The 12,887-nt window shown below is 43.9% G+C and overlaps 1 protein-coding gene across 1 annotated transcript in view; it reads left to right on the forward strand.

Moving 5' to 3' along the window:
* Nucleotides 1-12,887, forward strand: part of LOC114687663 (solute carrier family 41 member 2-like) — a 56,337-nt gene that overhangs the window by 22,944 nt on the left and 20,506 nt on the right. Inside the window, 2 exon segments of the mRNA XM_037196876.1 lie at nucleotides 7,377-7,448; nucleotides 10,560-10,704. Of these exon segments, the coding sequence (XP_037052771.1) occupies nucleotides 7,377-7,448; nucleotides 10,560-10,704 (217 nt within the window).

Here is a 12,887-nt window from a genome sequence, read left to right on the forward strand (position 1 = left end):
ACCGCGTTGACATCTGGGGAACGACATCTGAAGTTGTTGTGCCCTGGCCTCTGCGAGCATGTACACACAACGGGCCTGTGCACCTGCACACACAAAAGTCCATGCATACACCACACACACACACACACACACACACACACAATTTCTTTAACCAATCTAATAATGAAATTTTGATAAATGCTTACAATTTAAATTTCATGGTCATTCATTACTCCAGCACCTCATTATTTAATAGTGACATTGACTGACATGCTGAATTTGGGTTTTACCCCTTGGTCATTTGGCATCCAGATGGAATGTGTGTTGGTTATACCCTGGCTTTTGCCTTTAAGAGGAAAAACAAAAAGCATGTATGGTTTTTACTGTGATTTTGAGGAAGAACATGAGGATTGCTGAGACCCGAATCCAGGAGCTGTCTTCCAGAAGTAACCGAGGAGAGGTCTTGAACAACCCGAGTGTAAGCATTTGAGGAGGACAAATGTTACTGGAAGGGAGCTAGAAGGTGGCTTCTGCTGCACATGGTGCAAAGCAGACTTTGTTCTGGTAAATGCAGTTAAGCATACAAGCATTTAAGCAGCTTGACCACTTTGCCAGGAATAGTGAAGTTTTGGTTCAGTTACTTCAAAGAAAATTGTTCTAGGAGCATTTGTTCTTGAGCCCTGTCCAGCATTTGTTTAGACTCACAATAGATGAGCTCTGCCATTCTGTTCTGAAATAGGTATGCTATAGGGAATCCAGTTAAAGAAGAATATATTTCAAATAAGATTTGCTATCTTTAATCCACATGTTAATGTTAAGTCTCATAGAGGTGAATCTATTTATTTTTGAGGGGATGGGTATCAGGACAGTGTGGGCTAGTTTTATGTCAACTTGACATAAGCTAGAGTTATCTGAAAGGAGGGAACCTCAATTGAGAGAATGCCTCCATAAGATCCAGCTATAGGACATTTTTCAATAATTATTGATCAGTGGGCCAGAGACCAGCCCATTGAGGGTGTTACCACCCCTGGGCTGGTGGTCTTGGGTTCTATGTGAAAGCAGGCTGAGCAAGCCATGGGGAACAAGCCAGTAAGCAGCACCCCTCCATGGCCTCTGCATCAGCTCCTGCCTCCAGGCTCCTGCCCTGCTGGAGTTCCTGTCCTGACCTCCTTCAGTGATGAACAGTGCTGTGGAAGTGTAACCCAAATAAACCCTTTCTTCTCCACCTTGCTCTGGTCATGGTGTTTCATCACAGCAGTAGTAACCCTAACTAGGACAGTCAGGGTCTCACGATACAGCCTTGGCTAACTTGGAACTCAGCATGTACAGCAGGCTGGACTGGCACCTGCGGTCTTCTGCCTCTGCCTCCTGCATGCAGGGATTGCAGGTGTGAGGAAGCTCCCCCAGCTTGGTCTTCATCATTTTTAAAGTTTTACTGTGGTGTCTCTATTTTGTACTAAATAGTTTCCTCATGAGTCTGGATATATCAGGTTTTCTGTTCCTATTTTATGAGGTTTTTTTTTTAATATTTATTTATTTATTATGTATAGTGTTCTATCTGCATGTACCCCTGCCTGCCAGAAGAGGGCACCAGATCTTATTATAGATGGTTATGAGCCACCATGTGGTTGCCAGGAACTGAACTCAGGACCTCTGGAAAAACAGCCAGTGCTCTTAACCTCTGAGCCATCTCTCCAGCCCTTCTGTTCCTCTTTTAGAGAGGAGAGTTTCAAAATGGTGTAGAAGCCCAGGACTAGGAGGAATCCTGTCACTGAGGTCCCTAGTTGAGGGATTAACCAGAGCCTGTCTTTACGGAGGTAGGGCTAGAGTTACTATGCTCTTAGGTTAAGAATTTATGTCACTAGGTCGGGCTTGGAGGCACATGCCTTTAATCCTAGCAGAGGCAGTTAGATCCTGTAAATTCAAGATCATTCTGGTCTATATAGTGAATTCCTACATAGTGGGACCCTGGAGAGAGGGGTCAAGGGAGGAAGAGAGGGATGGAGCAGAGATTGAATTGTGTCACTACAGATATTTCAGTCATAATGTAAATGAAATAAGAAAGTGGGGGTCTGGGGCTGAGATAGGAACATTCCAGACTATGCAAAGGGACAGAGGCTAAATTGTTGTCGATATGCTGGGTGGATAGTGTTCCTGTGTGTGAGAGTCTGTGGAGGCATGCCATGTGTATGCAGGTGCCCTTGGAAGCCAGAAGAGTGTGTCTCATTTGCCTGATGTGGGTGCTGGGAACTGAACTCTGGTCCTCTGTAATGTGCTCTTAACTGCTGAACCATCATCTCTCAGCCCATTTTATTTTTGAAACAGAGTTTCTCTGTGTAGGCCTGACTGTCCTGCAATTCTCTCTGTAAACCAGACAATCCTTGAACTCAGTGATCTTTCTGCCTCTGCCTCCCTAGTGCTGGGATTATGACCCATCCAGCAGGCCAGGTTATTCGAGGGTCTCGAGGAGGGACCACCTGGGAATCAATGGGGGGCGAGAGGGAAAGGAGACCAAGCGCGTGAAGAAAGACAGAGTCAGTCTGAGTTGCGTCAAGGTCTCACTTTATTGACTGGTGTTAGAGCTTATAAACAGGGCTTCAGGTAGGGAGGGGGAGCAGGAGTGAGGAGAGGACAAAGAAAATTCCTAAGGAGGGTCAGCAGGAGGTCGCTTTGGTCCCAGGCCCCTGCAGCTAGCTGATTTAAAGAGGTTTATTTAATCCTACATTCCTAGGTTAGACTAAAAGCCTCTTATTTACATGAGGCTTGATAAATCGTGGCAGGTAACACAAGGTTCAAGACACAGCTGTCCAGAGTCGGTCTCCAACAGGATTAAAGGTGTGTACCACCACCATATCCTGGCTAAGGTGGGTATTTGTTGAAGTATTGTATTTTAATGTCAGCACCAGCAGCCTGTTAGAAGTGTAAATTTTGGAATCATTCCAAAACTACTGAGCCAATGAGCAGCTAGTAACCTGTTTTAAAATCGACTCTCTAGGGGCCGGAGAGATGGTCCTCTTGCCGAGGACCTGAGGCAGGTTCTCAGCACCCACATGGTGGCTCACAACTCCAGTTTCCGGGGACTATGGCGCCCTCCTCTGACCTTTGAGCCCTGCGTCCCATGCTGCTCATACTTACATGCAGCACAGCACGCACAACGTAAAATGCATCTGAAAAGTTACACACGTTCTCCAGAGGTTGGTACAAAGTGCACTGTGGTTTAAGAGGCCTTGTGTTAAATGGCACTGGAAGCCCCTGGGGTTGGGGCCGGGTGAGAGAGGGGAGATCTTAGAACACGAGGTTGGCGAGCTAGCCAGGGGCCAGCTGACCAAGGTCTGGTGGCCTGTCGTAAGAACTTGGCTGCTTTGTGAGTTGGGGCCCGTTGGAAGGCTTTGAGCAGAGGAGTGATGTAACCTAATAGGCAGTCTTAACTGATTGTTTTGATTGTTGGGTTGACACATGGGCAAAGTGTCCAGTCTGTTGCTATAATGTAGGCTAAAGGTGGTGTTGATTTGGATTATGGTGGCACCGGTGGATGTGGTGAAGTCGGTGGGACCTAGAGCTAATTGCCAGAGAATGACAGAAGATTGGCGAGTAGTCACTCCACATTCTCATTACCTGAAAAGGGTAAAACAACTAGTCAGTAGATGGAAAAGTGCTAGCTAGTGGCACTGAGCTGTGGTCATAGTCGTCACCTAGAGAGGCTGATCTCACACATGGGAGGCTGAGTTTGTCGTCCTCAGACTGTCGCTGGTAAAGTCACTCCATGCTAGTGACTTCTTGGAACAGCCCGAACCTCACCGTCTCCACTCTCTGTTGCTGCTCTCACGTCTTTTGTTCTTTTTCGCCTACTTTTCATTTCTTTTCCTTTGCTCTTTTTAATAATTTAAAGGTTTAAAAATATTTAATTGAAATATTTTTTTCCTTTTTCTTCCTTCTATCCCCTCCTATGTCTGCCCCCACCCATACTTCCTCCTAAATTCATGGTCTCCTCTTTTTTTTTTAATGTAAATATGCATTGGTGTTTGGCCTGCATGTCTGTCAGTGTGAGGGTGTCAGAACCCCTGGAGCTGGAGTTATGGACAGTCTTGAGCTGCCATGTGGTGCTGGGAATTGAACCTGTGTCCTCTGGAAGAGCAGCCGGTGCTCCCAACCGCTGAGCCATCTCTCCAGGCCCATGGGCTCCTCTTCTTTAACCCTTGTTGTTACGTAGACATATAAACACACAGAGAAGCACAGCTTACTGAAGCCTTTCAGTATTTCCTGGATGTACATGTTTCTAGGGCTGACCACTTGGTACTGAATAACCAATCGGGAGACTCATCCCTGGAAGACTGATTTTCCTTCTCTCAGCAGTTGGCACTTGTTGTGCCTCTATGTCTAGGGGTGAGGTCCTGTACGACTTCCCCTATCCACATTGTGATAGCAGCTGGTACTAGAATTGTTCAGGTTGTCTAGGCAGCCATGTTGTCAAGATTTCATGGATGTAGCTTCCTTGTCCTTTCTAGAAGACACCACCTCACAGCAGACTTCGTTCTTCTGGTTCTTACAACCTTTCACCTCCTCTTTGGTGGTCCCTGAGTCTGTCCCTGGGGTCTGTTGTGTTGTAGATGGATCCGTTGGGGCTGGGTACCCTATGGCCAGTTTTTCTCTTCATTTTTGACAATTGTATAGTTTCCTGTAATGGTCTCTGCCACACGAGAATCTTCTACACTTCTCTGTGGCTATAAGGATAACTATTTGGAGTACAGTTAGGAATTATACTGGCTCAAGAAAGTGCCAGAAGTAGGTTCATCTCTGGGATCCGTGACCTCATAAGCTGTGTGTAGTTTATGGACCTGTGATAATGTGATCGTTGCTGGTGGGGTGACCAGAGAAACAGCCTAAGCATGCTGGGTCGGGGAGAGAGCCATGTGAATGTGGCAAGGGAATGTCTGGATGCCCATTATTTCTGACTGCCTTCCAAAAATCATGGCTTCCCTTTTCTCTTGTATTTCCCCAATTTTAGGTAATTCCTGTCATGCAATAACCTGGTTGTTGTATGGACAGGAATTTTATGGAATGTAGGTCCTGCCTTGGAAGAGGTGGATAGTGATGGTAACAAGTGAATCTGCTACTGATTCCCTAAGCGAGTGGTCTCATTCTGCCTCTCTGCCATCCTTGACCTCTGTAGGCCCTAATACATGTGTGTCTCTGCTCCCTATTAATGACTGCAGAGGCTTTATGTCTAGTGCTTTTTTATGAAGTTGCTCAGATTGCTAACTGCAGCCATCAGCACCTTTTTTAGTGGGTTACCGAAAATGCACACTAATCTTTGCCTGCCTCCTCAGCTCTAAATCTGAGGTGGATTCACTCTTTAAACATTGCTTTCTTGAATAGAGCCCAGATTGTTAGAGTCATGGACATGATTGAATCAATAATCATTGTCAGCTTTAGTAAGTAATCTATAAAGGCTGCATGAATAGTTATTCTAAAGCACTGAGAAACCTCAGTATTTGCATTAGCTGGATACTTTGAGGTCAAAGTCCAGAGGGAGATTGCAGAATAAAAAATGGTTTCTTTTTTTGTTTGTTTGTTTGTTTTGTTTTTCAAGACAAGGTTTCTCTGTGTAGCTTTGTGCCTTTCCTGGAACTCACTTTGGAGACCAGGCTGGCCTCGAACTCACAGAGATCCGCCTGCCTCTGCCTCCCGAGTGCTGGGATTAAAGGCGTGCGCCACCACCTCCCGAAAAAATGGTTTCTAAGCTGAAGAGATGACATATTGATGTGACACAGCTCTAGTCTGTCCATGATTAAAACTACCTGTAAATACGATTTTATGTGTTTCTGTGGTGCTGGACATCGAGACCAGGCCCTTGTGTGCGCTTTATAACATTTGTTTAGTGTGTGTGTGTGTGTGTGTGTGTGTGTGTGTGTGTGTGTGTGTGTGTGTGTGTGTCAGGACAGCTTTCAGGAGGCACCCCTCTCCCCCTCCTACCATATGGCTTCCAGGAGTCAGGTTTCAGTTGCCAGGCTTGGACAGTGAGCAGCTTCACTGCTGAGCCATCTCACTGGCTCCAGATGTTTTAATAACATTTGAAAATCTTCCATGACTAGATGATAGATAATTAAAATCTATCCCAGTGTAATATATTTATAAATGTGTATGTGTGTATTGCTAATGATTATCCACTGCTTTCCAAACAACTACATTACAAAGACTTGGGGAATTTGGATATAAATTTATGTATATATATTTAACAATTATTTATTAATAAATATTTATAAATAATAAATATTATTTATAAATAATAAATATATATTTAAAATATATATATTTAATCCCAAGTAATTGAGAAAATTATCTGGATTGCAGAGCAATAGAATATGTGAATATTATTAACCTTATTTAGGAAAGTAGTCTTCCAGTTACCAGAAACATATATATATGTTTTGATAACTGGTAGTATATAATAAAAATCTGCGAACTGATTGAATTTTTTTTAAGATTTATTTATTTATTATGTATACAGAAGAGGACACCAGATCTCATTACAGATGGTTGTGAGACACCATGTGGTTGCTGGGAATTGAACTCAGGACCTTTGGAAGAGCAATCGGTGCTCTTAACCTCTGAGCCATCTCTCCAGCCCCCTTAAAATATTTATTTATTAAGTATACAGTGTTCTGTCTGCATGTGTCCCTGCAGGCCAGAAGAGGGCACCAGATATCATTACAGATGGTTGTGAGACACCATGTGGTTGCTGGGAATTGAACTCAGGACCTTTGGAAGAACAGTCTGTGCTCTTAACCACTGAACCATCTCTCCAGCCCCCCTGAATGAATTCTTACTGCTAATAATTATACTCATGACTCAAATACAGAATTATGTACACATGAATGATTTGTTTATATCTTGCTCTTTGGCCAATAACTCTTTGGATTATATTAGTTTTATGCTATGGATTTATGTACTAACAGCTCAAAATTATAGCATTATTTCTGTTGGGCCTCATTATATCAAATTTGGCATGTGAGGATGGTAATTGATGTAGTTATAACATCTGCCAGTAGATGGATGACTACAACTTGTCGCCAAGCCAGATAGCCGGCTAGTGGTGAGTTCAGAATGTTCTAACACAGGCTGCAAGCAGCAGATTTGTTTTGTTTTGTTTTTTGTTTTTCAAGACAGGGTTTCTCTGTGTAGCCCTGACTGTCCTGGAACTCACTCTGTAGACCAGGCTGGCCTCGAATTCACAGAGATCCGCCTGATCTGCCACCCGAGAGCTGGGATCAAAAGTGTGTGTGCTACCACTGCCCATCACACCCAACAGATTTACTAAAGGTGTGTTTGTGCTTTAAGATTTGGGTTTTGTTTAAATAGAGCAGACAATAGAGTGATGCTAATATCCTCCTTAACAGGTAAATGTTGGGAAGATGGACTCACCCATTGAAAAGTGGAATCTAATCATTGGCAACTTGGCTTTAAAGCAGGTAAGTGACACATTTATTCATAGATCTTGGGTGTGAAATTTACCATTTGTTTTATGAGACACTAAAACAATACCCTGAAAAGGTGATGACATCAGTTGATGCCCATGGCCTTTGAAAGTTACTCTATTTCTAGAAACTGATCAGCTTCTTCCAAATGTAAAACAGTATAAGTACTGAAAACCATGCAAGTACACCTTGGCTGTAATAGAGTCAGCTTTTGCATTAATATTTATACAAATGGTTAAGAATTCATTCAGTACTGTCTTAGTCACTGTTCTAGTGCTATGAAGGGGCACCATGACCAAGGCAACTCTTACAAAAGGAAGCTTTAATTGGGGGCTTAGTCCATGATCATCATGGCTGCAGGCAGGCAGGAATGGTGCTTTAGCTGAGAGCTTTCCATCCTGATCTGCAAGCAGTGGAGAGAGACTGGGACTGATGAGGGCTTTGGACATCTCAGTATCCTTTCCCAGTGACACACCTCCTCCAGTAAGGCCACACTTCCTAATCCTTCCTGAGCAGTTCCATTAATGGGTGACTAAGCCCTCAAGTATATGAGCCTGTGGAGGCCATTCTCATTTAGACCACCACATGTACTGTGCTTTATCTCTCTACTCTTATTTATGACTGTGATTTTTGGGGGGAGACAGGATCTCATGTATCCCAGGCTGGTCTTAATCTTTTTATGTAGGTGAGGATGACCTTGGATTTCTGATTCTCCTGCCTCCTGAGTGCTGGGATTACAGACGCTCATCACCAGTCCTGGTTTATGTGGTGATGGGGATTGAACCAGAGCCTGTGTATCCTAAGGGAGCACTCCAGCCGATCCCCATCTCTAGCCTCATCTTTATTATTTTTGAGACAGATTTCCAGTGTTGCTCAGGGTGACTTTAAACTCAGACAAAAAACGCTCCTGATTCAATTTCTGAGGCCTGGCATCATGCCCTGCTTTTTGTGTTTTGTTTATATTAATTTTTGGTTTTGAGTTGATATCACTGTTTCTCAGTCTGATCTCAAACTTCTGGGTTCAAATTAATCTTCCCTGGGTCTACAGGAACACAATACAAGACTGCCTTCTTTAGTTGTTGTTTTGTTTGTTTGTTTGTCTGTCTTAGAGACAGGGTTTCTCTGTGTAGCTTTGGAGCCTGTCCTGGAACTCACTCTGTAGACCAGACCAGGCTGGCCTCGAACTCACAGAGATCCGCACATTAGTTGCTTAATTAAACTGAGTTCTTTCCTGGATATTGTGGTCACCCATTTGTTCATGTTGATTTTCCTTAGGTAATGTTGCCATTGTTGATATTAATAAGTCCATTCAGTTCTCAGTAACATACATAATGAACCAGGAATTATGTATCTTCTGTGGCTCCTCCTGCTCTGCGGCGTTTCTGCCTCTTCATCTGTTCTCTCCTGACTCTTAAGTAAATGACTTCAGCTAGTGTGAGCAGCAGGAATATGTACTCATTTTAATGTTAGTTCAGCTAGGCCATAAGATTGAGAACATGGTTGTGGGAATATAATTTCATGCATTGCATTTCAAGGACGAAAGAGTTCCTGAAATAAAGGCCTTTTCATATCTGTGCAGTTATTCTAAGTTGTAGGAATGGAACTAAGAAAGTCTGAGCCCTAACCTCGCCTCTAACATAAACCAGCTGTAGAGCCTTTGTTAATTTACATAACTGTTCTGGGCTTCAGTTCTGTCCTTTTAGTCCTAGTATTTTGTTTAAAAAGTCTAAGAACATTTCCACTTGACCATGTAGGAATCTAGGTGGGCTGGTAAAAACATTTTTGGACTGGACTAGGTAGGAATATCAGTATATCAGTGGGAGAGTGCTTGCCTAACATACAAGAAGTTTGTCCCTAGTAACAAGAAAAACACAAAACCTAGACCCTTCCAAATTTTTATAAATCAATAGAGTTCCTAACAAATCAAGAAAGCAAAAATATATTGATTTAAATACTGAAAACTGAAGCCATGACTGTCATGAGTGATCTATACAGGTCACTGTGACAGTCCCCACCTCAGCCTTTGGCATTCTGTCGTCCCATAGTCTCCACCCTCCCTTGCCAGCCCCTTTTGCAACTGTTGTTTAGGATGGTTGCCAGAGATGGCCAGGAATGTTCTGGTCCTAGTTGCCAAAATTCAATGCCTCTTTGGCTTCCTCCCCCAAGGATGTGTGATAAACAGGGACCTTGGACAGATCCATCAAGACACAACAGCTGCCCAACCAGTGAGGCAGTGGTTGGTTGGAGTGGTTGCCACAGACCAAAGAAAGAGGAGAAGATGTGGCTGCGGGCTGGGGTAGGAGAAAGGTTATTCTCTGCATGAAGCTTCACCAGCAATGCTTGTGAAGATGAATGTGGAGTGCTTGGTTAGGACAGACCTGGAGAGATGGCTCAGCAGCTAAGAGATGTGCTGTTCTTCCAGAGGACTTCTCAGCACTCATCAGGTGGCTCACAGCCATCTGGACCTTCAGTCTGTGGGGGCAAAGGCAGGCAGATCCCCGTGAGTTGGAGGTCAGCTTGGTCTACATAGTGAGTTCCAGGGCTGCATAGTGAGACTGTCTCAACAGCAAAATCAACAAAAACCATGTGGTCCCACATTCCACACCTGTTTCCGTAGATTGGGGCAATTTGAGAGGCCACTGTCCTAAGTATTGTAATTTATTTTAAAATGGTGAAGGTGACCTCGGCAGGTTGGAGCTGAGAAGCCTCAGAGTCACGCCACACAACAGAACTCACATGGAGAGTTTATTGGGGAGACAAGAGCTGAGGAGAGAAGAAGAGAAGGGGGCAGAGGCCAGTCCCCGGGGAAGAGAAAGAGATGGGAGGTGGGCAAGGCCCACCTTTTATAAAGGAATGTAACAAGTGCACACAGAGGATGCTCTTAGTGTTTGCAGCCGAGGACATATCCTGTCAGGACCCTGAGGTCCTGTACAGTACAGATGCCCGAATACTAACATTAAGTGCTATTAAAACTCAAATCCACTAACCTCTTTAAAATGAAGGCAGTTCCGTTACCATGCACAGCACTTCTATCTTGTAATGATTAACTAATGAAAAGGTAATGTTTTAAAAATCACTGATCTGGATTTTACAAACTATTTTTAGGTCCAGGCCACAGTGGTTGGTTTTTTAGCGGCCGTGGCAGCGATCATATTGGGCTGGATTCCAGAAGGGAAATATTACCTCAGCCATTCCATCCTTCTGTGCTCTAGCAGTGTGGCAACCGCCTTCATTGCGTCGCTTCTGCAGGGTAGGTGAGCTTGTGAGTGTCTGCTTGGCAGTTTTTAAATTTTTAATAAGAGGCTTGATTTCCCAGGATGGTGACTTTTTTTAATTCATCTATTTATTTTACATCCTGGCCACAGCCCCCCCCCCCCCAATACTCCCGTCCCAATCCATCCTCCTCTTCCATCTCCATCCAGGAAAGGGCAGGTCTCCTGTGAGCATCAACAAAACATGGCATATCAAGTTGCAGTAAGACTAAGCACTTCCCCATGTATTATGACTGTGCAAGACAACCCAGTATGAGGAGTAGGATCCCAAAGGCCAGTAAAAGAGTCGGAGACAGCCCCTGTTCCTGCTGTTAGGATTCCCACAAGAGGACCAAGCTACACAGCTGTAACATGTATGTAGAGGGCCTAGGCCAGTCTCATGCAGGCTCCCTGGTTGTCAGATCAGTCTCTGTGAGCTGAGCCCTTATGGGCCCAGGTTAGTTGATTGTGTGAGCCTTCCCATGGTGTCCTTGACCCCTCTGGCTCCTACACTCCTTTCTCCTCCTCCACAGGATTCCCAAACTCTGCCTAGTATTTGGCTGTGGATCTCTGCACCTGCCTCCAGGATGGTGACTTTTAAAATGGTATTTGTTCATGATGAAAATGGCCACATGAACTTCATATAATCTTAGTTCAGATGTATTTTTATGTTACTATTTATTTATTTATTTATTTGGTTTTTCAAGACAGGGTTTCTGGCTGTCCAGGAAATAGCTCTGTGGGCCAGGTTGGCCTCAAACTCATAGAGATCCACCTGCCTTTGTCTCCTGAGTGCTGGGATAAAAGGCATGCACCATCAACACCTGGTTTATTCCATTATTTGTAAACACAGTGGAGAACAGGGTTTTGAGGTTGTCTCCTTGGCCATATGTGCTCTGGCTCAGTCTTCAATAAGAACAGTACAATGGCTCACTGTTTTCCCTAAGAGTTAAGAAAGGCCTTCCTGGAAATCACCTGGACTTTCTGGCCTGTCACAAGATTTCTAGGAATTCTCAGTTTCAAAAGCAATCCCTCATTTAGATTATTGGTTGAGGGTACTTCCTGCACTCCCAGAGGACCTGAGTTCAGTTCCCAGAACCCACATGAGGCAGCCCACAACTGCCTGTGATTACAGCCCAGGGTAAAGGGTGAATCCAACACCAAGTGCCTCTGAGGGCACCTGCACTCACGTGTGTACTCTGTCACACAGACACACAAGTATGCACATTAAAACACCCCAAACTTTAAGTGACAATATAAATATAACCTTGTGTTTATGCTTAACATAGCATATTTATGGTTATATGTTAAAAAACAGAAGTTAAAAATTAACTGAGCTGGGCAGTGATGGTGTACACCTTTGATTCCAGCACATGGGAGGCAGAGACAGGAGGATCTCTGTGAGTTAGAGGCCAGCCTGGTCTATGGAGTCAGTTCCAGGACAGCCAGGGCTATACAGAAATCTTGTCTCAATACCACCCCCAAATAAAAATTAACTACATTAGAATTTACAGGATTGTCTTCTTATATTTATTGATATGAGCACTATACGAGGCACCTTGTACGTTGTGGGATGTAGTCATTGAAGCTCAGTGTTTACTATGTTTTTTTAGCTTGGTTTTCTGAGATAAGGTTTCTCTGTGTAGCCCTGGCCATTCTGGAGTGCTCTATGTAGACCAGGATGGCCTCAAACTCATAAGATCTCCCTGCCTCTGCCTCCCAAATGTTGTTTGTGATCTAACGCATGAGCCATCAGGTCTGGATAGTTCTAGCTGCTCTATCTACCTATCTATTTATCTACCTATCTATTTATCTACCTACCTATCTACTTTATCTATCTATCTATCTATCTATCTATCTATCTATCTATCTATCTATCTATCTATCTAATTTTTTTTGAGACAGGGTTTCTTTGTGTAGCCCTGGCTGTTTTGGAACTCACCCTGTAGACCAGGCTGGTCTTGAACTCAGGGGTCTGCCTGCCTCTGCCTCCTGAGTGCTGGGATTAAAGGTGTGCACTTGTTGAGTCTGAGTCATATGAGTTCATATGAGTTCATATGCAAAAGCAAAGAGCCTTTATTGCAAGCTAGAGCTTGGGCTTCCTGTCCATTCCAACACAGCAGTTAGATAGGGAGAGCACTGAGATCAGTTATGGCAGGGTTTTTAAGGAGTAAAGGATGGG

Source organism: Peromyscus leucopus, chromosome 18 (assembly GCF_004664715.2).
Source record: "Peromyscus leucopus breed LL Stock chromosome 18, UCI_PerLeu_2.1, whole genome shotgun sequence".
NCBI classification, from domain to species: Eukaryota; Metazoa; Chordata; class Mammalia; order Rodentia; family Cricetidae; genus Peromyscus; species Peromyscus leucopus.